Here is a 23,858-nt window from a genome sequence, read left to right on the forward strand (position 1 = left end):
TTAAAACAGACACAATCAAGAATAGCTTTCAAGCAGCAGGATTAGTACCATTCAATCCTCAAGAAGTGCTATCAAAGCTCAATATTCAACTTCGGACGCCGACGCCACCTTCCAGCCGTGGCAGTGACACAAGCGCATTTTACCCACATACACCCGCGAACGTTAACGAGCTTCTAAAGCAAGCATCCTCGATCAAAGAGTTCCTTAAGCAACGCTCAAATAGCCCACCCTCGCCTTCACAGGCAGCGCTAAACCAGCTTATTAAAGGCTGCCAAGTCGCAATGCAGAACGGTATACTTCTCGAGGAAGAAAACAAGCAACTACGTGCCGCCAACGCTACACAAAGGCAAAAGCGCGCTCGTGTGAATAGATGGATAGCCCACGATGACGGTTTATCAGTACAAGAAGCATTAGAGCTAGAGGAAGCTCACAATCAGTTCTTTCAGCCAAGAACAGGACCGAGGGTAGCGCTGGCGCAGGCTACGCAAGCACCGGTTATGCGGCGCCCACCTAAATGTGGTAAATGTAGCGAGATAGGGCACAAGAAGAATGCCTGTCTAAGAAGAGATTAATCAATATAATAGCGTTATGGTTGAGATATATCGATAAAAGTGTAGAAAAAGTGGTTGGGTGGCCCACTCGCTTACATGGCCCACTCGCTTGCCGACCACGTTATGGATTGGGAGCCTTACTATTCAGTCCATTATCTGAGATCCCAGCTATCGGTCGAAATCCTCCATATGTGATTTCCACAGCTGTCTTTGTTATTGTCAGTGGACTCGCCGTGGCAATTCACAATGTCCCGGGATTCCTTGTTTTGCGTTTCCTTCAGGGGTTCTTTGGATCACCAGGTTTAGCCACCGGCGCTGCATCCTTGACCGATATCACACAGCCCGTTAATATTCCGTATGCATTATGGATCTGGGGCACATGTGCGGTGGCCGCGCCTGCAATAGCTCCCTGTATAGCGGGCTTCGGAACCATGGCCAGAGGCTGGAAGTTATCTATGTGGGTGACTCTTTGGGGCGCGGCGCCCTGTTTGATCCTGCTCGTATGTTGAACGTCCTCTCACGAATGCTCCCAACTGCGCTAATCATACCGTAGCTATTCCTCCCGGAAACATCAGTTCCAACAATCTTGCACGAGCGTGCGAGACGTCTAAGAACATTGACTGGAAACCAATTGTTCAAAACCTCATCTGAGATCGACAGCAGCAAATATTCAATCAAATCCCTCGCTTATGACGCTTTAATTACACCATGGAAGATCAATACCCTAGACCCGGCTATTCTCTTCACAACTATATACACAGCCCTAGTATACGCCATTTTTTACTCATTCTTCGAAGTATTCCCACTCGTGTACCAAGAAATATATCGCATGAGCACCGCACACATGGGTCTCGTCTTTCTAGCTGCAATCATCGCCGTATTTCTCATCATGCCGTTCTACTGTCTCTTCATTCACAAGTACATCGCCAAGCCCATCCACAACGGCAACTTCCCTCCCCCAGAACGGAGACTGATACCTGCATTGTTCATCTCCCTGTTCGTTCCAACGGGAATGTATCTTTTTGCGTGGACTTCGCGGACTGATATCCATTGGACTGTGCCGACGGTGGGATTCATGCTCATCATCATGGGTGTTATTACCCTCCTGCAGTGTATGTTTGGTTATATGGCTATTGCGTATCCGGGTCACTCGGCGAGTTTGTTTGCTATGAATGATTTTGCCCGGTCGACTCTTGCTTTTGCGGCTATCTTGTGGTCTGGACCTTTGTATCGGAATCTCGGGGTTGCGAGGGGAACTAGTTTGATTGGGGCTATGACTGTGCCTTGTGTTTTTGGGATTTTTGCTTTGTATCTGTTCGGGCCGGAGTTGCGAAAGCGAAGTCAGTTTGCTTCGTGACGCTGTTAATGCTGTTGATGATTTTTCGGGTTAAAATTGTTTTTACTTGGGCCTTGTACGGTGTTTTGTGGGTTATTTCTTCAAAGGGGATAATCGAACGCTTTCATGACTATCAAAACACGTAAATATGAATAAAGACCAAAAGATACATCGTTTCTGTCCTCACTGTACAACAAAACACGGAAAACGGAGAAAAAAAAAGAAATCCAAATTAAACATGACGAAGGGGGCATTGTGGTAGATTGGTATCATCAAACGCTCAACAATCAAGTATTCACAAATGCATTGGCGTCCACTCCTGCCCTGGATAAGTCGTAGGAGACATCAAGATTTCTTCACTGGAATCATCACCAGTAACAGCAAGCTCCACAGGCCGAGGTGTGTCGTTTAGAACCCGAGCTTCGCCTTCACTCCTGTGAGGATGAATGGATGAAACTGCAGACGCGTTTGAGACAGCAATGTTGCGCGGAGCAAAGTATTCAGGGGTCAAGTTGGTCGAGCCATCTCCAATCGGTTTCCGGGATCGCAAGCTGGGTTGTGAGCTGAGGCCGTATTGTGGTTGCTCGTTCTGAATTGTTTGGGTAGGAAGCTCGTGTCTTCCTGAATCTTCCTCCTCTTCCTGCTCCTTCTTCTCACTCAGAGTACCAAGCGGCGCTTCTTGATTTGCATCGGGGTCTCGTTCCTCATTGTCCTCTTGCTCTTGCAGTTCCCGCCTTTGGATCTGAGAGTCTTGCAGCTCCTCAAGCGGGGACAGTGGCTTCGCCGATATGTCCTCATTGACTGGTATCGAAGACCGCGAGCGAGACTGGCCTAGTAGAGGCTGACTCAGTGCCCTCGTATGGTGAGAGCCAACGGGAGTTTCATTCATAGTGCCAGACTGGAAATGTGAGTAAAATCGACCTGGGCCAAGGGGGTTTGCCGAAGTGGTGGGGGGTAAGGAAATACTAGCACGCTGGTGAGTATCACGAGGTGGAGGCTTGGTGTCGCTTGGAGGTGGAGGCGGTGGAATTGTCGACTCAGGAGGCTCAGTTGGTAGAGGCTTTTGGACATCGGGAACCTTGTGAATTGGAGAGCTGTCATCCGGGATAGCAGATGTGTTGTCCACAGCGGTGTTTGCCGGCGGGAAAGAAGGCAGATCTTTCTCCAGCGGTTGTGAGACACTTCTAGTCAGATCTGTTGACTTCCTCCCGGAACCCTGAGTATCTTGGCGGCTAAAGAGGCCCTGCTCATGTTAGAAAAACAATCCAAACGTAGAAATAGAGACAACATACACTTATTCTGCTCAGTGCTCGTTTTCGCTGGCCTCCCGGTTGACCCTGGATCCCTTGAGCCTGGATTCCAGACAAGAGATCTCCCACCGAGGCGCGTCGACGCCTGCCGAAGCTTTTTAGCTTTCCCATGGTAGACTCCTCGTTTTGAAGCGGAGAGTTTGATTCTGAAGCTTGGGATAAACCATTCGCAGGCGTGGAAGGGCGAGTTCCTTTGCCATTGCCACCTTGCCTGCCAAAGCTACCGAAACTGAGCATGCTGCTCCTAGTCCCAGGCGAGTACCTGACTTCGTTTCTCAAGGGGCTCTGCACTCCTGGGAGAGAAGGCGGAAGGCCGCTGATAGATTTCCTCTTGGGTTCGAGAGCCTGAGCAGACTTTGAAGGTTCCAAGGAATCAACTGGTTCGTCGACATGCGCATCATCCTCGCCAAATAGAGCATTTTTGCCAAGGACTTCCTCATGAAGCCTTTCTGAAGAACCAAGTTTGTCATTCGTATCACTGGGATCGTTCTCAATGGGGTCCATGGGAGATGGAGGTTCTCCATCACTATCATCCTCCTGAGAGGTACGATGACGTTGCTCGTCGGGACCAAGTGTCGAAACTGACGGCTGACGTTGGGATACAGCATCAGGCACAAGCCCGCTATCCTTCGGAGGAGGAGATGGTGGAGCCTTGATGCTTTCGTCATATACTGGACGGATTGTTGGAGCAATGATCTGTGGCACGCTTTGATGAGGTGCATTCTCTGAATCATTCAAGCCCGGAAGAGGAACGACAAAAGGTTCATGAGAGACCATTGGTAAACTCTTCGATGTAGTTATTCTAATTGGCTTTTTGGCAGTGGGTTGTTCCATAGGAGTAGATTGCTGTAGTTGCGAGAGTCCCTGCGTAGACTTCCTCTTCTCATCGTTCGTCTGACTCGAGTTCAATGCCGTGGTAGTACTTGGCTCTTGGCTGCGGTCTGTGGGTGAAAGACCAAGAGCAGCTATCATTTCCTGCTCGAATTGGCCAGCGTAGTCTGATTTTCGAGACGGGTCGTTCTGAGGCACAACTCTGTTGGAAGATGACTGAGATGGCATACTCGCGTCGATGCCGTGGGGCAGAGAGTAATCTTCCGATTTGGCCACTCGGGCATGATCTTGCGTGTTACCTTCGGTCTGTAAAGCATCTAGTGAGGAACCGGCCAATCCTGTCGCAGGCTCAGAGCCAGTCCCGGTTCTCCCAAACTTGAACATAGGCAGGCTCCCAAGCGAAGCGGAATTGCGGCGAGGTTTACCACTTTCACCAGAGCCTGATGGCACGGAAAATTGAAAGCTGCGGCGAGGAGCATTCGGTATTGATTGACCCTACAGCATTACCAACATCAGAATAGAACATATTGGGGGGTGTTGAATTGAAAGGTCAGATGCATCAATCGTGTCGCATTCTAGAGCTCAATGCAAAGTGCTCGAAATTACATCGTAGTTTCCACGAAAAGAAACATTGCAGAATTAAAGGGAGACATTAATGCGACGGGCACTACCGCGCGAACCCCGAATGAATAGCCTCATAAAAAAAGAATCAGGTATCTACCTTTTCAGAACCTCCACTAGGTCGGAATTTGCTTCTGCCCTTGGCAAACAGGCCCTTGGCAGCTCCACTTGCTTTGCCACTAAACGCTCCAGCGGTATGAAGCAATTCCTTGCCTCGTTCTCCGACGTTCTGCTTGTTTATCACAGTGCCAATATGACCCGAAGGGCGTCTTATGTGAGTGGCGCTTGTCGGGGTGCCATCACTCAGATTCAAGGTCGATCCGATATTTCCGAGTGAAGTCAATTTGGGGAACCTGCTTCGGGAAGGCGAGGCACGTGTAATATCGGACATACTCTGGCTCTGTTCGACGACATCGACATGTTCGGGGTGTTCGTGGACCATGAATTGTAGCCAGTGGTTCAAGCCAGAGTCAAGAGTTGAGAATTGGTCCCGAGTGTGCTCGAACGACCTGATACGCTGGTCCACAGATGTGATACCAAGAATTTCACGGAAACCGAGAAGCTTAGACTCTTCCAGAGAAGAATCCGCGACATGCAAGGGGGCTTGAGGTTGCGGTGGGGTAGGCTCTGGTTCCATCACTTGCTGTGGTGGTGATAAATTTTCAGGCACAGGAGGAACGATTGAGAGTCGGGGCTTTTCAGTACGTTGAACATCCGAGCCTTCATTGTCAGACGAGAAGTAGTCGCGCGGGGCTGATTGCGATATCGCTTGCGATGCTGCTAGGGGTTCGTCTTCGGTGATAGGCTCAGGTTCTTGGGTAGCGAGTGGTGTATCCAGCAGGGGAGGAGAGGCGTAACTGCCGGGAATGTGAGGTTGAAGCTCAGCTCCAGATTCCTCTGCGTCCGATGATTCCCAGGAGAACCGCCTGCTCAACTTCTTTTTCGGCTGATCAACAATTGTTGACGAGGAATTGGCTAGGCCAGGGCCATCTGCGTATGGATCTCTAGACGCAAGAGGATGCGGCTCCGTCTGGTCTGGGAGACTCCCCGACACTAAAGCCTTCGGATCATCGTCCTGGCTGGGACCAGTTTGGCCACCCCAATATTTCTCAAACTGGTTAGGGATAGACTCGGTGGGTGGCTGCGATTGGGGTTGAGTGCTTGGGTCCGGGTCCGCCGATGGGGTGGTTTCCCGGCTCAACGAACGAATGATTTCTTCTCTCAGGCGATCATTATCTCCGTCTGCTGGCGAATTTCCCGTGCCAACAATCGTCGGGATTTCGCCACGATAGCTGTCAGGGCCCGATGCACTACCGAACTTGAGAGGAGCAGGCAAATCCTGACCATCGGTTGTGTATGGCTGCATTGCTGAGTCTTGGGAGAAAGATGGAGAGATTGTTGAGTCTGGGGAAATTTGCAGTTGTGCATGAACAGAAGACAAAGCTGTGTGGCCAGTGGGAGTTTGTTCGACCTGGGGTTTGCGGGATGGACTGTTGGCTCGATCAGGAAGGCTCAGGTCTCGGCGGTGACCGGGTTTGAACGCAGGGCCGTCGGGGGTGGCTTCTTTCCCAGTTTCATGAGGCTCCTCATGGATAGTTGGTGTTCTGTCTTCAATGTTTCGACCACTCATGATCGGGCTGATCACTGAAGTGCTGCCGCTGTTGGTCCCTTCGACACTGTCACCGGATTGAGGAGTCTCTGGGACATCAAACGCCTGGTGAACCACTGATCGGAATCCAGCTGAGTTATTATGCTGCAGCGGGGGCTGCTGGGGCTGCGACTCAGAGCTTGTGTCCTTGGGCAAACTAGAGTCTGCACCGCCCAGAAAATCAGTTCCAAACCCAGACAAACGTTGCACTTCTGGCAAGCCCATAGAGGAGTTGGCCATCTGTGTCTGCGATAGCCCAGATCCGTCAAGCTTACGACTGTTATCAACCAGAGGCGACGAAACTTGTGGACTTAAGGCTTCACCCTGGGCTGCCTTCTCCTCGCGCATTCGTTTATAAAGATCAGCCGGCCTAACGAAAGGTAGAGCCTTTTGGTCTATGCTGGGATTTCTGCCCCGCCCATCATTTGGGGTCGATTCATCAGCCCCAATGTGACTAGATAGACGCCTTGAGGTCAACTCGGACGAACTACCGGTATTGTGAGAGACATAAGGGGGCCGAGGTACCGGTGGCGGCGCCTCTTCCTCTTCTTCCTCATCCTCGTCAGAGCCCCAGTCGCCTCCGTCATAAGAATATTGTCTGGCCTCAACCCATCGTTTCGTTTTGGAGCGATTGACGTTCGGTTGAAACGAGATCGGGGTTCCCGCGCTGCTACCGCTGCCTGGGGATAGGGGATTGTGGACGTTGTTTGACGGGGAAGGTCTAACGTATATCTCAGCATTTATACGGCTGGAACTTGGGACTGAGCTTACCGTTGGGCTCCAAGCCCATGCGATTCAGTAGGGTCAGCCATAAGGAAAGTCGTAAAGTTTCAAAGAACGGGGGCGAGCTCGATTACCAGCATCGGCTGCTGCCTGGTGAATCCCAAGAAACTGGCGCGAGTGCCCACAAAAGCTTTCGAGGTTAAGAGGGACAAAAGATAAGACTATTCTTGAGTCCTTGAGGTCTGTCCAACAGCACCAGCGAGTGTATGGGAGGACAAAGGTGGCGATTTGGCCCGCGTTGGGCAAAGCGGCGATCAGCGTCAGGTGGAGAGTTACACTTGAAACAAGATTGTACAGAGATGACGTGTATGCACAAAAAAGAAAGAAAGAACAGGGGTAATTGCGCAACTGTAGCGACAATAATAGAAGTAATAAACGAAGAGAGACGCATTCGCATGTCCCCTGATTTCGAGATCTGTAAAGCTGTGGCGGTGCGGGGCACGTGACGTCGACGTTTCCAGTCTGGGTACGTGGACCAACGGGCAACGGAGTTAACGTACATTCGCTCTTCATCTCATTTGCCTGGAGACCATTTGCTTGCTTTCTTGTCTCTCCTTCTGCTCACTTTGGAGCTACTTGTAACAAAGCTTGTCTTCGCCTTTCAGATTCGCCCCCTTATCGATTGCAGATAGATCACTTCAACTTCACCTTCCAGACCGAATCCGGCCCCTCCTTTGAAACGCGCCTTGATTGGTTTCTGTACTTGGCACCAGCTATTAATTGAGCACAAACCTCCCTTCGATTTCACCCCAACCGTTTATACACTTTCCCCCACCTCACGAAATGGCCGGTCCGTCGATACAAGATCGCACCAGCGAGTTCAGCGCCATCCTGGGCCAGGCCCAGAAGCGCATGGGCACGTCGAAAGTCGGTTCACAGCGCCAGGCTCTACTGACCGACGCGCAAAGGCGACAGGCTGATCCCTCACCTCCTGGCGCACAAGATGCCAAGTCAGCGAGGTCAGAGTTCGCCCGGAAAGCCCGTGATATCGGCAGAGGCATCACAGGAACAATGGCAAAGCTTCAGCGACTGGCTGAGTGTAAGTACCGTTGTGATCATCTCTTGCGACGGAAGACTAACTGTATGCTTCAGTGGCGAAACGGAAAACGCTATTTGACGACCGTCCTGTCGAAATCTCGGAACTGACCTATGTCATTAAGCAAGACTTGGCTGCTTTGAACCAAAGCATTGCCTCGCTCCAGGCTCTCACCCATGCGCAACACCCCAAGTCCAGCCGTTCGAAGACAGATCAGGAAGGAGAGCACAATGACAATGTAAGTGAGACAATGAACACGAATAGGCGATTGCTTACCTGTTTTCTAGGTCGTCGTCATGCTACAAGGAAAGCTGGCCGATGTAGGCGCCAGCTTCAAGGAAGTGCTCGAGGTCCGCACCAAGAACATTCAAGCATCCCGAACACGAACAGAAAACTTCGTGTCTTCGGTATCCTCCAAATCACAAAATGCTCTCGATGCGCAGCGTTCTGACTCTCCTCTGTACAACACTTCCGGACGACGAACACCCCAACCAGGATATCAGGGCAACTCATCCGATATCCTGACCCTCGAGCCGCAAAATCCTTCCCCTCTAGGGCGCCCATCCTTCCAATCTGATCAGCAGTTGATGGTCATGGAAGAAGGAGAATCAAGCAACACATACGTTCAGGCGCGAGGTGAAGCCATCGAGGCTATCGAACGAACAATCAGTGAACTGGGTGGAATCTTCGGTCAATTGGCGCAGATGGTCAGCGAGCAATCAGAAATGATTCAACGTATCGATGCCAACACCGAAGACGTTGTGGACAATGTCCAAGGCGCCCAGCGCGAATTAATGAAATATTGGACGCGTGTTTCTGGCAATCGCTGGCTCATTGCTAAGATGTTTGGTATTTTGATGGTATGTCTACTCACTCATGGTCCCCTTTTCCCGGACATCGACTCACTGGCCCTTAGATTTTCTTCCTCCTCTGGGTCTTAATCTCATGATAGACATGAGACGAATCCCTTCTTCATACTGTATTATAATTCTTGACCCATGTTTTTCACGGAACATGGGCCTGCTGCATGACCGCACTCGCTGAGCATTGTCACTTCTCACTGGCTAGACTCTGGGATGTCTAGACCACCACACTCATTACTTCTCTTTTCTTTTTTTTTCTCTGTTTGGGACTGTGTCCCAACGGGTGACAGCAGTAAATATACCTCATGTACTAATTCCAATCCATCCATGAGATAAATGCCATGAATCATTCTCTGAAAATCTATTTCTCGTAAACATAACCCATATATTATCCTCATCTCCATTTCACCTTTCTTGATTAATCAAACTGCGCCATAACATCCCATAGCTCCGACTCCGCCCATCCCAATGAAGGCTGATTATTGAACAATTCCCAAACAAGACTATCATCCCACCCCTCAGACCTCGGCGCTTGAGATTGCACCCCGGACACATGAGCAGACTGAAGATCAACCATAGCCTCAGCAGCAGCACGACCAAAAGCCTCATCCTGTGTCTCAACCTGGTGTCCCTCGGACATGCCAGCCCCATTTTCCGCAACAGGCGGCTGCTCGGTGCGAGCGCGTTCCAGATTTCTTTTGATAAGTGGCGCACATAAATCTAGGAACTTGGCAAAAAGCTTATACAGCTTTCCAATAGACGCATTCGCCTCGGCAAATTGGTGTAGATCATCGGTTATAGTCTTGATCATTGTGAAGTCCTTCTCGTTTGAGGTAGCGATTACGTTGCAAAATAGGACAAAGAAGGGTGCCAGGGGGAATAGTAACATTGTCCTTTGAAAACCATTAGTCTTTTGGGGGAAAGTCCAAGCGCGTTGAATGATTTCAGTCATATGCATACCAAGTAAGGAAATAAGGATACGAGTCAATAGAATTGACCTGGCTTGAAAATGCCTCCTGTAGAGCTCGCAGGGTAGTCAGAGATTCTCGGGCTGTGTATAGACAGTTCTCGCACACCAGGCGGGACTTGAGCACCGATGAGCGCGCTTGAATGATTGTTGTTAATACCGAGTAGTAGTTAAAGTCCATTGATAACCATTCGCGGCGTAGGCTGCCCCATGATTGTGGGAAATCCTGTTCTTGGAGTTGGCGAAACTGAGAACCAGTCAGTAGATGTTCTTTCAAAGTTCCAGCTGGTCACTTGCCATTTGCATATTGGAATGGATCGTGTGTGCCCGCGCTACCAGGTCGGACAGTATTTTGGCTTTATCATTATCCTCTTTTGCCTTGGTATCAAGAAGTATACCCAACAAGGTGTGCTTTACCTCGGCATACTCAACTATGCCTGTCATGATAGTGAATGTCGGTAGGTCCGGATCAATGTGTATGAGATCCGTTGCTTTGACTTTGAGATCTGGCAAAGATGGCGGCCGAAGTAGTAGCAAGCTGAGAGTCTTGTCGAAATAGTAGCATGTGTAAACACAGGCATGGACGCTTTCTTCAATTTCGCTTCGCGGGTTGGGATCGGTGATATTATGATAGTTCAGAGAGACGATAACACGAGAAGCCAATGCTGTGAAGGTCCAGCAACGTGACATATTTCCCAGATACTGCATTAAGCGTGTCTGTCGTAGTCAGCGCATTTCAATAAAATTGGAGAGTAAAGAAGGAAACGTACCGCAGACATCAAAGACTGAAGCAAAAGAAGGCTCGGTGCAGCCGCCAGAGGAATCTGATTTAGCAATTCCAGGGCTGCTACCTCATATCTCTTTTTCAATTTTCGAAAATGCATTCTCAGTGGCTCGCTCGCGATCAACGGGGCCATTTTCGATATTACGCCCATAGCCTTGACCCAGACATTGATCTTATAATGTTGAAGTACTTGCTCACATTCGCTTCCCTCAATGATGGCAAGTCCCATTCTTTCCAAGATTCTATCGGAGATGTGATCTGGCCATAAAACTGTTCCTTGAGAGGTGGTCTGCTTGTCAGGCCCTAATGGAATGTTAATGCCACCCAGTTATTCCCGACTATCGACTCACCTGGTAGCATCATGTAAAGCAGCTCCGGGGTGAGTATTGGATCTTCCAAGTTTTCTTCAATGGCCATCTCATCCATTACACATGTCTCTTCCCAGTGTAGGGTGGGGTTTGATAGTTGGCCGACAAACTTCTGTGCTGATTCGAGTGCAGTTCGTCGGTCTTTCGAGAGAGCTGGATTGCGTTGGAGCTCGTGCTCAATATGTTCTCTAGCTTCGCTGGCGTGATGTGTTGACCCCGGGGAATGTGTCTCATGGTGATTCTTTTGCTGTAACACGCTCTGTGACTTCCGGCGTTTACTTGGTGGTGGGACAAATTGAGCTGTATCGTGTAGTTCATATATAATAGGCCGCTTCTGTTTGCCGCTTGGTCGCTCTGACGATCTGTTGTTTAAGGCCTCACTGATGCTCATTGGATTGGCGCCAGGTGATGAAGAGGTGCTACTAGCAGCATGATTGCTTGCTTGGAAAAGTGGTGTTTCTTGGCCCCTAGACTCTTCGAGCTTCGCTAGGCGCTCGGTCAATGCTTCAATACTGAATTTCATTAGTATTCTGCTCGATAAATAACTACGACGGGTCAAAATACCGTGAGACTCGCGGTCTATGAACTCGTGCCTGGCGTTGACGGAGACATTCTGCACCTGCGTCGACACAGTTCATACAAGGATTTGAGCGATCGCATTTTACCTTGATTGATGATTCCACGTCAGTTTAGGTTAAATGCCTTTTTGTCTGAGCTTGTTACCTTTCGGATATGACATAGATCGCACTAGTCACGAGTCAGCTAATCGTCCGGCTACAGCTTCCGCTACAGAGTCCCAGCAGATTGGAAAGGCGACAAATAGACTTACTGCAGACATGCTGAGAGCCCGACTCGGAAGTTCGGATTATTGAGATGTCAACTAATAACTCACGCAGAAAGTGGCAAGTTGGCACTTGTTTGTCGGATGTCGCCTATTCGGAGCCCGAAATACCGGGGCCGAACACAAGTGGTTAGCGCATTTCTGGCATCAACAGTATTTAACAGTATTAGCATGTCAAACAGTATATATTTCTGTACTTATGGCGGTAGCCGATGAAACAAATAAACTATGAGAATAAGGATCAAAGACCAAAGCTCATTGAAATTGACTGACGGAGCATATCCAAAACTCAGAAGCTGGTTACTGAAGAAATAACAGAACAACGAAGAGTTCAAGTGGCAATTATGATCAGCCTGGATTCATTTAGATGATAACGAGGTATCATGCTACTGAATTCAATTTGTTTGAGGCTATGTTGCAGTTATCTCATGAAATTATAGTATTGCACTTAAGTTATGGATCATAAGTATCGTAACAATAAGCACACTCCAGTTTCACAACAGAGCCATGCAGAACATGCACCTCCGTTTCCTCAACAGTGTGAGGAATAGCCCCCCGGTGATCCATCTCATTCTGTGCTGCATGGAACCAGATATGATTCAACTTCGGCTCGAGGGGTCGTTCGCCATGATGACTCTCATGTGCCATGTACTCATTCAAATCACGCCTCATTGAGAGTAAGAACTGCTTCTTATGTGACCATGTAGAATCGTGCGACGGCTTGTGTTTTCTTTGGTCGTCTTTCGCTACTGACACGAAGAACTGGACGATCCTTTCCATAGTTGACGTCGTCAGAAGTAGGCTGATCCAGCTTTCTGATGTTGCATGAGGAATTTCCGGTCGCATTAGACGCTGCATCGTTGAAAATAGAAGCTGCATGCAGTGATGGGTTGACAGGAAGATCTGGGTATCTGTGAAAGGCGCCTTTTGAAGGATTGCTTGTTGCCTCTGGACCGACAACGATAGGCTATGATGGTGATGGTGATGGTGATGGTGATGATGGTGCTTATCAGAGGCTTCCGAGTCATCTGCATTAGAAGCAGAAGATTCAAGAAAGAAGATAGCGTATGCTCTGTCAACCAGTCTCAATCAGTACAAGTACGCCAAGGATGGCAGGGTGGATCCCTACATCGGATGCAAAAGCTTGGCTTGAAGCGATGCCACAGCTTTACTATAGACGACTTCCTTCTCTGTCTTGGAAGATGCCCACAAGGGCTTGGCTAATGGATCAGTTTCTAGATGATGCTCAACCACATGATCCGCTAAATGGTAAGATAGCCGGAGACATGTTTTCCAACAACGATGCAAATCACCAAGATATCCAAGAGAATAACCCGCGTTATCATGATCCATACCAGTGCTGTATTCTGGCGGTGGTGGAGGGAAAAGCTCGGAGATGAAGTGAATATCATCTCCAGGCGACAGGCCCCCATAGACCCATTGGTCATGGTCGCCCTTATGCTTGCGAACTTGAATGTATGCCCATGCAATGGCAAATTCCAATTTTGCGACCCGATCGTGTAGTAAATGACTGGTTAGAGACAAGGAGCCAATATCTTTTAAACTGCATGATGCTGCGATCGCCACAAAGACGTGGGATGGAAGTCTTTTCCATATTGATTCCTTGGATCCCGCAGATATGGAGCTCCGTTTGCTTCTCCGGAGGACTGTTCGGACTCGCTCGAGGAAATGAGGCATGATTGAATCACCCCAGGAATTGCCTGACAGCTTTCTCCGGATTGCTTTGATATATTAAATAAAAGATGGCGGACAATTGTGTGGAGAAAAAACCTGCTGGGGGTGCTCGTATTCTCTATGCCCAGAAATGGAGGCGTAGTCATGAGATCAAATAGCCCTGGAAAGTGTCCAAACCAGAACTTTAAACACACAAGTATGGATTTTGCCAAGTGTAAACCATGAATAAAGAGCCGATTAATCAAACTTGAAACAAGCGAAATTGGAATGATGACTATGGTGGGTACAGTATGGTGGGCATGGTGGGCATGACACCTGCTATTTCAGGCAGAACCCAATCGCGGAAGTTTCCGCATCACAACGACTGGTCTTGGACTCTTCAGGGCTGTACAGCTACGGCGTCATATTCATCAGGGTTCATCGGTAGGAGGGCTTCATACATCTAGAGGTCTAACTCATTCAATGTTGCACGTCTCGAGCGATACTGCTCCAAGGGTTCTACTGCAGTGATAGTGTGATAGTGATGGCTGGCCCCGACCCCTTGAAGCAGAGCGCACATTCGCCGTCCAAATTGTCCACATCTAACTCATGTGTGGTTTGCCACAACCGCAAGGTCAAGTGCGACCGAAAAGACCCCTGCTCGAATTGCGCCAAAGCGGATGTGGAATGCATCTACCGGGCTCCACCCCCTCCTCGCCGTCGCAAGCGGGACACCGCGAGCGTGTCTCAGGGACGCGGGAAATCTCTTAGACGTATGGAGCCCGACGGTAATGGCTCTTCCATCCCGAACCGAGGTCCAAGTGGCCAGACGAAGAAAAGTGGATCTGGGAGGATGATCTTGAAAGATGGCAATTCTGTCTATCTGGACACGTAAGTTGCCCAGGTGGTACCAATGTCTACAGATGCATCTGGTTCGACGCTTATCTAACCTATGACATGTGTCCAGCAATCTATGGACAAGTGTGAGCAATGAGGTAATTGGACTCCTGGGAACTTCCACTGATATCGAACCTGACAAGTTGTCTAGCTTCCAGATGCAGCAGATGTATTGGGTGATGTATCAGATAGCGCCGTCGATGGCTCTGTCCAGAATTTTGACGACGACATAATATTACTGTCGACTTCTGCGACTAGGGAAAGTCTGACAGAATTGCATCCGAGTCCCTTGCACATCTTCAAGCTGTGGCAGGCATTTCTCGAGAATGTGAATCCTCTTACTAAGATTATTCATGCTCCAACCGTGCAGCAACAAATTCTGGAGGCAATGAGTGATCTTCCAAACATAAGCAAAGATCTAGAGGCACTTCTGTTCTCCATTTATTGCATTGCATTGGTGTCTTTACAAGCAGCAGATGTGGAAAAATCATTCGGGGAAAGTAAAAGGACCCTTCTATCAAAGTGCAGACGAGGAGCTCAATTAGCATTCCAAAATGCGTCGCTCCTTCGAACCTCGAGCTCGATGGTTCTTCAAGCATTTATGCTTTATCTAGTATGTGATGCGGTCTTTTACTTCTCAATCTAGCACTAATATCTCCATAGCTATGCATGCGTTCCTTTTCCGATCCACATACCATCTGGACTCTATGCGGTATCGCAACGCGGATTGCGCAGCGCATTGGCATTCACCGGGATGGATCCAGTCATGGCATCTCAGTATTTGATACCGAGATACGTCGCCGCATCTGGTTCCAACTCATGATCATAGACGCTACCTCTGCGCAATTCTGCGGTGTGGCTTCAACGCCCCTCCCAGGAGCGATCGACGTACAGCCACCGATGAACGCAAACGATAGCGATCTTGATCCTTGCATGACAGAACCAGCATATGAAAAGGAAGGGCCCACAGAAATGATATTCTGCCTGGCTCGAAGTGCATTTGGGAAATGGCTTCATCGCTGGTCAAACGAAACTGACGGATCTAACACTAGTCCGTGGTCTTTTCTCACTGCCTCCTCACTGACCCTTGATGAGAAGGATAGAGCGATCGATGAGCTCGAGACACACATGGAAGATAAATTCCTCCGCCATTGTGATAAATCTATTCCTCTGCATATTGCTACTTCCATGATGGCAAGTTCGGCTATACACTATACCCGACTCATGGCACATCATCCCCGCCAATACTCGGATCCGAGTCGCATTTCCCAGTCCGAGAAAGATATCATGTTTGAACATGCTCTCAAGATGACAGAGCATGCCGACTCCGCGCAAACATGTTCTGCTGTACGGAAGTATTCCTGGCACATGGTAAATCATATACCCTGGGATGCTATCATCCTACTGCTCTCAGATATGCGACACCGACGCAGCCGCGAGGAGAAAAGCAAAGTCTGGCATCTGATAGGCAACGTATACTCTCGCAATCTTCGAGAAAGCAAGGACATCCAAACACCTCTTCACAGAGCGATCCAAAACTTGATTGTAAAGGCTTGGCGGGCGTACATCGATGACTGTAACCAACATCATCATACTCCAACGCCTTGTCCGACAATTGTTGTAACATTGCTAGCCAGCGCAAAGGGTGCCGGTACCTATGAGTCACAGTCACAACCTGTTGAAGATATCGAGGCTGTCGAGAATGGGGCATCACAAGACCAGCCCGAACACGATTTTGCGACGGAACGGTTTGACCCGGCTGACGGTTTCGAGTTCTTACTTGGCGACAGCCCCATTGATTGGAATGAGTGGGATACTCTACTCAATCAGTTCCCAGCTAGTCTGACCGATGATGCGATATAGATGTCTAAATTTGCATTGTAGGAGTATCGGGGCATTTGGCATCTATTGTGGTACGAGAATTGACCTTAAGGCTCGCCTTTCATGGGGATCATTTCACGGAGTATCAAATGTGTATTTCTCAAGTTCATATTCAAATAATATAATTCCGCATTCTGTATTCTGAGGAACTTATTTCTCCCTAAGCCCGGTGGATTGCTCAAATTAGACCAACCCGATCGGTGGCGCCCTGATCGCGTGGGGGCTGAGGAGGCTCGGGGTCGGCGACTATAAGGCCGAGCAGTAACAATTTCTTGTTGTCCACAAGACATCTGATGATGGATGATGATGTACGAGTCTGAGGAATGTTATATAAAAAGGTTTCTATCTACCCTTCTTGTCAACTCAAAATCTTCATTCCAAGCATCCAACAAATATAGCCTTGAAACCATCCATCTATAAAGCCATTTCCATCACCTCCAACCACATATACAACCACATCTTCCACAACAAAAACCACTCAAACAAAACATGAAACCCAAAACAGAAGTCCTGATCACAGGCGCAGGCCCAACAGGCCTTGTCCTCGCCCTCTGGCTACACAAACAGGGAATAAAAACTCGCATAATCGACCAAGCAGGCGCACCCGCAAAGAACTCACGCGCACTAGTCGTGCACGCCCGAATCATAGAACTATATCGCCAGCTCGACCTTGCCGACAACCTCCTAGAAATAGGATACAAATTGCCCGCAACAAACCTCTGGGTCCACAAACGACACAAAGCTCACATTCCACTGGGTGACTTCGGCGACGAGCTGACGCCCTACCCGTTCATGCTAACAGTTCCACAAGATGAACATGAACGCATGCTTGAGAAAAGACTCAATGATCTTGGGATCTTTGTTGAGCGACGGGTGAAGTTGCTTGGCTTTGTGGACCATGGGTCTAACATTACAGCGACACTTTTCAGGGATGCTGAAGGTATCTCGGAGACGTTTGATGCGTCTTATATTGTCGGCTGTGATGGTGCGCATTCTGTTGTTCGACATGCAATTGGGGCCAAGTACGAGGGGGAGACATATAAGCCGCTTTTTTATATCGCCGATGTTGAAAGTCGGGATCAGACTCTTGCTAATGGGGAGGGGCATTTGATGGTCTCGAATGATACTTTCAATTTGATTGTTCCTTATAATAAGGAAGGGCATGTTCGACTTGTTGGGGTTACAATTCCGGACAGCAGTGATGAGACTCAACACCATGCATTAGCTGAGGAAGAGCACAAGATTACCTTTGATGATGTTCAGCCTCAGATTGAAGAGGCTATGGATCTGGAGATTGAAAAGGTTAATTGGTTCTCTACTTACCGCAGCCACCACCGCGTTGCTGAGAAGTTCCGGAAGAATCGAGCTTTCCTTGTCGGTGATGCGGCTCATATTCACAGTCCGGTTGGGGGTCAGGGCATGAATACTGGTATCATGGATGCGATCAATTTGGCATGGAAATTGGCAACTGTCTTGAAAAAGGAAATGGATGATGAAGCTAAGCACCAGCTGCTGGGATCGTACGATTCCGAACGTCGCGCCTTTGCTTTGAAGATTGTTACATCCACCGATGCGGGTTTCACCACACTGACATCGAAGGGAATATTCCCACACATCCTTCGGAACTGGCTCATTCCTTATCTTTTACCGCTCGCAGTGAAATTCGAACATGCCCGGACTCAGATCTTCCGCGGTGGATCGCAGCTCATTTGCAACTATCGGGGTAGCAGTCTGAGTCAAGACGGTGCAACTGGGATGGTGCAGTCTGGGGATCGTCTTCCGTGGACCAAAATGAGCCAGGGAGATAACTTTTCCACGTTACGCGATATTGGCTGGCAGATCCATGTATACGGGGAGACGCGGTCTCTTGGAGAATGGGCCCAGCGGAGGGCGATTAAGATCTTTGTTTTCCAATGGGATGAGCAGTGTGCCAAGACGGGGCTTATCAAGAATGCGGTTTATTTGCTGCGCCCTGATCATTATATTGCCGGGATCTTTGAGGGCCCTGTTGAATCGGAGCTTGAGAATTACTTCTCTGCCCGGGGCCTGTAGAAGTATGATATCCGGATTTCTCCACTCAATTTAAATATGCAATAGACTTCTAGCCCTATTCCTTCTGCACGTGTTGCATCTTCTCCACGACGATACCCGACTTATGCAGTCGAAGCATTAGTGAAAGGCATGCGCCAAGGATCGGATGTGATTGGTGACTTGGCAGAAATTAAAGACTCGGTCGACGGCTGTGATTGGTGTGCCTGCGGAGCTAAGCTCTGCATGGATCCACCTTGGCTTATACTTCGGCAGGCACACTTCTCCTTTCGCCAATCTCCGCTCAGTTATTGAGAATATCTGCATATCGAGACGAAGCGGAATCTTCCGATTCATTGCAGTCCACATGGCCTTGCCAGGTATCTCCATTCCTGACGCTAGTCGTTGTCCGGTTGGGATGCAGTTAGATATCAACCCGTGAAAGCTGACCACCGAAACATGTGGCCAGGATGCTCGTCGCTCATTAGTCGTGAAGAGGATGTAAGAATGTACTTCCCAAACAGGGTAAGTTCTTTTCTTCCATGCACGTTCTGTCTACGCAGGGATATAAAAGCCTCTTCCTATCCGGGAATATGATCATCGCACGCACCTCAGTCAAGCTCTCCAGTCTACTTCATTTCTTGGCAAGATGAAGACCAACGCTATTATCTCCCTGCTCGGTCTCTCCGGTAGCGCCCTCGGCGCTGCCGTGTCCAAGGGCACCGACCAGCCCTTCGGATACAAGTCCGGCTCCAAGGAGTCGATTGCCAACATGAAGGACAAGATTGAGAATGTTGTCTGGATTCTGCTGGAGAACCGCGGATTTGACAACATCCTGGGTGGTGTGAAGAAGGCTGGTCTTGACAACGTCGTCAACAACGGTCCCTTCTGGAACTACGAGAGTGTCAATGACACCAGCAGCAAGAAGTGGTACAGCCAGTACAAGGACTACGACTCCGTGCTCCATGACCCTGATCACTCGGTTACTGGTGTCAACTTTGAGATGTATGGTACTTACCACCCCGATAACGACGCTATTGCCAATGGTACCTTGACTCCCAACCTGAAGGGCTTTGTCAACCGTCAAATGGCTGCCTATCCCGCTATCTCTGCCCAGCGGGCTGCTGATGAGGTGATGGGATACTACTCCGAGGACGAGATCCCCACTCTCGTTGACTTGGTTGATGAGTTCACTACCTTCAACTACTGGCACTCTTGTGTCCCTGGTGTAAGTACTCTCCCTGGCTTGCAAGCAAAGAAATCTAACACTTAGCCAGCCTACCAACCCCAACCGTCTGTGTGCCGTCTCAGGTGTTACTGATGGCCACGGCTCTAACGATGAGAGCTTCGATGTGTCTGGCATTGACACCAACAGCATCTTCCAGGTCGCCTCCGAGAAGGGTATCTCGTGGCGCAACTACGATGGCACCAACGGCGACTTCCTGTCCGACGCCATGTTCTTCAACTGGACCGCACAGAACGCCAAGAGCAACGTTGTGCCCCTGCAGAACTTCTACCAAGATGCCTACCTTGGTCAACTTCCCCAGCTCTCCTACATCAACCCGTCATGCTGCGGCCTCAACACCAACTCCATGCACCCCTCCGGCAACGTCTCCTATGGCCAAGTCCTCCTGAAGCAGGTCTACGACGCTGTCCGCACCGGACCCCAGTGGGACAAGACCCTCCTCCTCATCACTTTTGATGAGACAGGTGGATTCTTTGACCACATCGCTCCTCCTCTTGCTGTCCGCCCCGATGACAAGACCTACACCGAGACCGCCAAGGATGGCAAGCCCTACACTCTCAACTTCGATCGTCTTGGTGGCCGTATGCCCACTTGGCTCGTCTCCCCCTATACTCCCCGTGGCCACGTCGAGAACTACGGTACCGATCCCGTTACTGGAAAGACTTCTTCTTACAGTGCCACCTCTGTCTTGAAGACTCTTGGTTACTTGTGGGATTTGGAGGATATGAGTCCTCGTGTCTCGCACTCCCCTGCCTTTGATCACCTTATTGGTACTAAGGCTCGCTCCAACACCCCTGGCGTCCTGAAGAACCCTCAGGTTTTCCCTGATGCTGTTTAAGTGTTCAAGTGAATGATTCTTTTGGGGATAACGAGGGAATGTTTGATGTGATATAATAAAATTTCGTCTACTGCTCATAATTATAACGTCAATATGAAGAAAATACGTGGTTTCTTATTTAGCATCCTCTTTCTGTGATCATTGCTGTGGGTTTGATACTTATGCTTTCCCCAAAGCCGTTCACAATATAAATTTCCAATGTACGCACCTACACTGAGCATTTGTAAAAAAACATAATCACTGAGATTTACTATTCAAATTTGAACCTGCTAGTAGCAGCCTAATATAATAAGAGTGAGTAAAAAGCACATGCAAAGCAGACATAGATGCTTACTCTGGACAATGTTATCTCCGTCGGATCCGGGTCTTCGGATCCGTAAAGATCGGAGTAAGGCCTCCCATCATCTCAGCTTATGGAAACATCACACACATGCGACGAAACTGTAGGATCAAAGCATAGAGCCAAGAAGGCACGTAGATGGGTATATAAAGAGCAGAGGCCCCCTGCGATGAATGGTAAACCAAGCCATAAGAGCAAAACAGCTACCAACACGGATCCCATATTCATCACCTCGATAAAATGACCTCCAACCACGTCGCGATCATAGGAGCTGGCCTCTCAGGTCTCACTCTAGCCCTATCTCTCCATAAGCAAAAGATCCCAAGCAAAATCTACGAATCAAGATCCGCATCCTTAGACATTGGCGGCGCCCTGATGCTCTCACCAAACGCCCTCCGAATCCTCGACAACATAGGAATCTACAAAAACATCAAAACCCGCGGCTTCAATTTCAACAACCTCTACTTCCGTACCTCAGTTCCATTAGACTCCTACGAATTCGGAAGCGAAGAAAAATACGGCTACGATGCCCTCCGCATCTATCGCCGCGAACTAATCGATGCCCTCCTCACTGCAACAAAAGAAGCGGGAATAGAAATTCACTACGGCAAGAAATTCATCCAAATCCTTGCCGAGACAGAGAGCAACGTCACCTGGGAATTCGACGACGGAACCACCGCCACAGCAGCATGTCTCGTCGGCGCCGATGGCATCCATTCCCAAGTCCGAAAATATCTCTATCCAGCCCTGGACCCGAAGTTCACCAATGCCATGGGTGTAACAGCCGCCGTACCAGCCTCCCAATTGAATCTCCCACCGGGATTCAATCTCCCAGTCACAATCATGAACCCGAAGCACGGGGCGTTCGTAATTGCCTTGCAACTCGCCGATGGATCAGAAGCCTTCATCGGGAAACAGAAGCGAGCACCGGAACTCGATCGCGAGGGCTGGAATTCCCTGCTTAACGATAAACAATGGTGTATCGACTTCCTCCGACAGGGAGCGGAAGATTTCCCGCAAGTCGTTCAAGATGCCGTCTCGAATATCCCCCTCGACAAGATCAATCTGTGGCCTTTCTATGTGGTGCCGAAATTGGATACTTGGACTTCGAGGCATTCTCGTGTTGTTATTCTCGGTGATGCTGCGCATGCTATTCCGCCTACGGCGGGACAGGGTATTAACCAGGCGTTTGAGGATGTTTATACTTTTGCGGTTATGCTTGCACGGTGTACATCTCTTGAGTTGGAGCGTGGGCTCAAGATTTGGCAGAGCGGAAGGCAGGCGCGTATTGATCGGATTTTGGAGCTTAATGCTCAGATTGATGCGAGGAGAATGCCTTCAGATCCTGCTTTGGGAAATGTGGAAATTGATAATCAGCCATTTGATTTAGAGTGGCTCTATAGTCCGGATTTTGATGTAATGGCGGAGGAATGGCTTGAGGAGGCTGCTGGGGTTTAGAGAATCTTTCTAGTTGGTTTCTTGTTGGAGACATAATAATTCGTTGAATGGCTAGCTTTGATTGTCTCTTCAAGATCGTAACCGAATCCTTGCGCCTGTTCTCGTATCATTTCATCTAGCTTCTTTAAGAAATTGGACGATTAATTATCTTCGGGTAAGAAGAAGAGCTCAGCAGAGCTTCAATCATATGCTACACTTAGATGGCACAGGCCAAGCATACATCAGAGATAAGATAAATGAGAGCCAAATTCTATCAACAACTACAGCCTAACTTTCTACACCAAAAGTAACTTACAATTTACATCGCGATAGAATAGCAGGTGGGTCTAGAGCCTCAGGCATACACGCTAGTCCCAACCAGGTGTCGATCTGGAGATTCTCGAATTCCGAGCCCGCAGACCACCGACCCTCTTACCAATCACACTCCCAAACAAACACAATGCCCTCCCCAATGCATATGGCAGGGCTCTTCAGCCGGGCCACTCGCAACATTGCAATTGAGGCCACTCCCGCATCCTCACAACGCATCCTCGCTCTCCTCCGAAACAACGCATCCCAATGCCGCGCCTACACCCAACAGCGACCACGCTGCCAACAGAGCGTGCGCAGCATGATCTCCGCCCAAAACAAGTTCTCCACATCTGCCTTTAGAGCTAGCTCTAAGGGTCCGACAATGGGCCAGATGCGCCAGCGTCACAACACCGGTCCCTTCTCGTGGAAGGCTGCGCTGCTCTTCGTCCTTACTGGTGCTGGCATGATGGTTTACTTCCGGGTCGAGAAGGCTCGTCTGGAGCGGAAGCGCATGGCAGAGATGAGTAAGGGTGTTGGGCGGCCGAAGGTCGGTGGTCCGTTTGTATTGAAGGATCTTGATGGGAATGAGTTTACTGCGGAGGATTTGAAGGGGAAATACAGCTTTGTGAGTTTCGCCTGAACAACAAACATGAACGAAATTCTCGAGTTTGATTTGGTTGCTTACATTGCATTGCTTTGTTAGGTCTACTTCGGCTTTACTCACTGCCCCGATATCTGCCCCGACGAGCTGGACAAGATGGCCGAGATCATTGAGAAGGTCAAGGCTTCCACCAAGGACGAAAAGCTCTTCATGCCTGTCTTCATTACCTGCGATCCTGTTCGTGATACACCCGAGGTGCTGCGCGAGTATCTCAAGGAGTTCCACCCCGGCATCGTCGGCTTGACCGGTACCTACGAGCAGGTCAAGAATGTGTGCAAGCAATACCGTGTGTATTTCAGTACACCCAAGGACGTGAAGCCCGGCGAAGATTACTTGGTGGACCACAGTATCTACTTCTACCTGATGGGTAAGTCAATGAATAGTCCTTGTGGAAACCATTCGACATGCTAACAACTCTACAGACCCCGATAATGACTTTGTCGAGTGTATCGGCCGCCAGGACACCCCCGAGAGTGCTTCCAAGGTCATCCTTGACCATATCAACGACTGGAAGCGCGAGGGCAAACCGATCAAGACTGAATAAGCGCTTTTGCAAACTGTATCGTGTATCTATGTACAATATAGCCATTTGAATATCTGAATAC

At 49.2% G+C, this 23,858-nt stretch overlaps 9 protein-coding genes across 9 annotated transcripts; 7 read left to right on the top strand and 2 right to left on the bottom strand.

Moving 5' to 3' along the window:
* Positions 1–982: 982 nt before the first annotated feature.
* N7511_004380 (uncharacterized protein) lies at positions 983–1,908 on the top strand (the record flags this gene model as incomplete). The annotated part of the gene is made up of 2 exons (XM_057126805.1): positions 983–1,051; positions 1,105–1,908. The coding sequence occupies 2 exons, from the start codon at positions 983–985 to the stop codon at positions 1,906–1,908; spliced, it is 873 nt and encodes a 290-aa protein (XP_056985695.1).
* A 274-nt stretch (positions 1,909–2,182) lies between these two features.
* N7511_004381 (uncharacterized protein) lies at positions 2,183–7,109 on the bottom strand (the record flags this gene model as incomplete). The annotated part of the gene is made up of 4 exons (XM_057126806.1): positions 2,183–3,130; positions 3,180–4,523; positions 4,750–7,018; positions 7,069–7,109. 4 exons carry the CDS (start codon positions 7,107–7,109, stop codon positions 2,183–2,185), a joined length of 4,602 nt encoding a protein of 1,533 aa, XP_056985696.1.
* Positions 7,110–7,863: 754 nt separating this feature from the next.
* N7511_004382 (t-SNARE syntaxin) lies at positions 7,864–9,065 on the top strand (the record flags this gene model as incomplete). Its single annotated transcript, XM_057126807.1, has 4 exons — positions 7,864–8,119; positions 8,173–8,354; positions 8,404–8,976; positions 9,033–9,065. 4 exons carry the CDS (start codon positions 7,864–7,866, stop codon positions 9,063–9,065), a joined length of 1,044 nt encoding a protein of 347 aa, XP_056985697.1.
* Positions 9,066–9,397: 332 nt separating this feature from the next.
* Positions 9,398–11,489, bottom strand: N7511_004383 (fungal specific transcription factor domain-containing protein; the record flags this gene model as incomplete). Its single annotated transcript, XM_057126808.1, has 5 exons — positions 9,398–9,872; positions 9,940–10,193; positions 10,283–10,663; positions 10,717–11,033; positions 11,081–11,489. 5 exons carry the CDS (start codon positions 11,487–11,489, stop codon positions 9,398–9,400), a joined length of 1,836 nt encoding a protein of 611 aa, XP_056985698.1.
* Positions 11,490–14,157: 2,668 nt separating this feature from the next.
* On the top strand, positions 14,158–16,373 carry N7511_004384 (Zn(II)2Cys6 transcription factor; the record flags this gene model as incomplete). The annotated part of the gene is made up of 4 exons (XM_057126809.1): positions 14,158–14,504; positions 14,581–14,608; positions 14,662–15,123; positions 15,174–16,373. The coding sequence occupies 4 exons, from the start codon at positions 14,158–14,160 to the stop codon at positions 16,371–16,373; spliced, it is 2,037 nt and encodes a 678-aa protein (XP_056985699.1).
* A 507-nt stretch (positions 16,374–16,880) lies between these two features.
* Positions 16,881–18,443, top strand: N7511_004385 (uncharacterized protein; the record flags this gene model as incomplete). Its single annotated transcript, XM_057126810.1, has 1 exon — positions 16,881–18,443. One exon carries the CDS (start codon positions 16,881–16,883, stop codon positions 18,441–18,443), a length of 1,563 nt encoding a protein of 520 aa, XP_056985700.1.
* Positions 18,444–19,068: 625 nt separating this feature from the next.
* Positions 19,069–20,503, top strand: N7511_004386 (putative phosphatidylglycerol specific phospholipase C; the record flags this gene model as incomplete). Its single annotated transcript, XM_057126811.1, has 2 exons — positions 19,069–19,647; positions 19,697–20,503. 2 exons carry the CDS (start codon positions 19,069–19,071, stop codon positions 20,501–20,503), a joined length of 1,386 nt encoding a protein of 461 aa, XP_056985701.1.
* Positions 20,504–21,083: 580 nt separating this feature from the next.
* Positions 21,084–22,301, top strand: N7511_004387 (FAD-dependent oxidoreductase; the record flags this gene model as incomplete). Its single annotated transcript, XM_057126812.1, has 1 exon — positions 21,084–22,301. One exon carries the CDS (start codon positions 21,084–21,086, stop codon positions 22,299–22,301), a length of 1,218 nt encoding a protein of 405 aa, XP_056985702.1.
* A 439-nt stretch (positions 22,302–22,740) lies between these two features.
* Positions 22,741–23,797, top strand: N7511_004388 (SCO family protein; the record flags this gene model as incomplete). The annotated part of the gene is made up of 3 exons (XM_057126813.1): positions 22,741–23,217; positions 23,296–23,620; positions 23,676–23,797. 3 exons carry the CDS (start codon positions 22,741–22,743, stop codon positions 23,795–23,797), a joined length of 924 nt encoding a protein of 307 aa, XP_056985703.1.
* Between the last annotated feature and the right edge of the window lie 61 nt (positions 23,798–23,858).

This window comes from Penicillium nucicola (genome assembly GCF_028828085.1).
Source record: "Penicillium nucicola strain IBT 29836 chromosome Unknown utg000003l, whole genome shotgun sequence".
Taxonomy (NCBI): Eukaryota; Fungi; Ascomycota; class Eurotiomycetes; order Eurotiales; family Aspergillaceae; genus Penicillium; species Penicillium nucicola.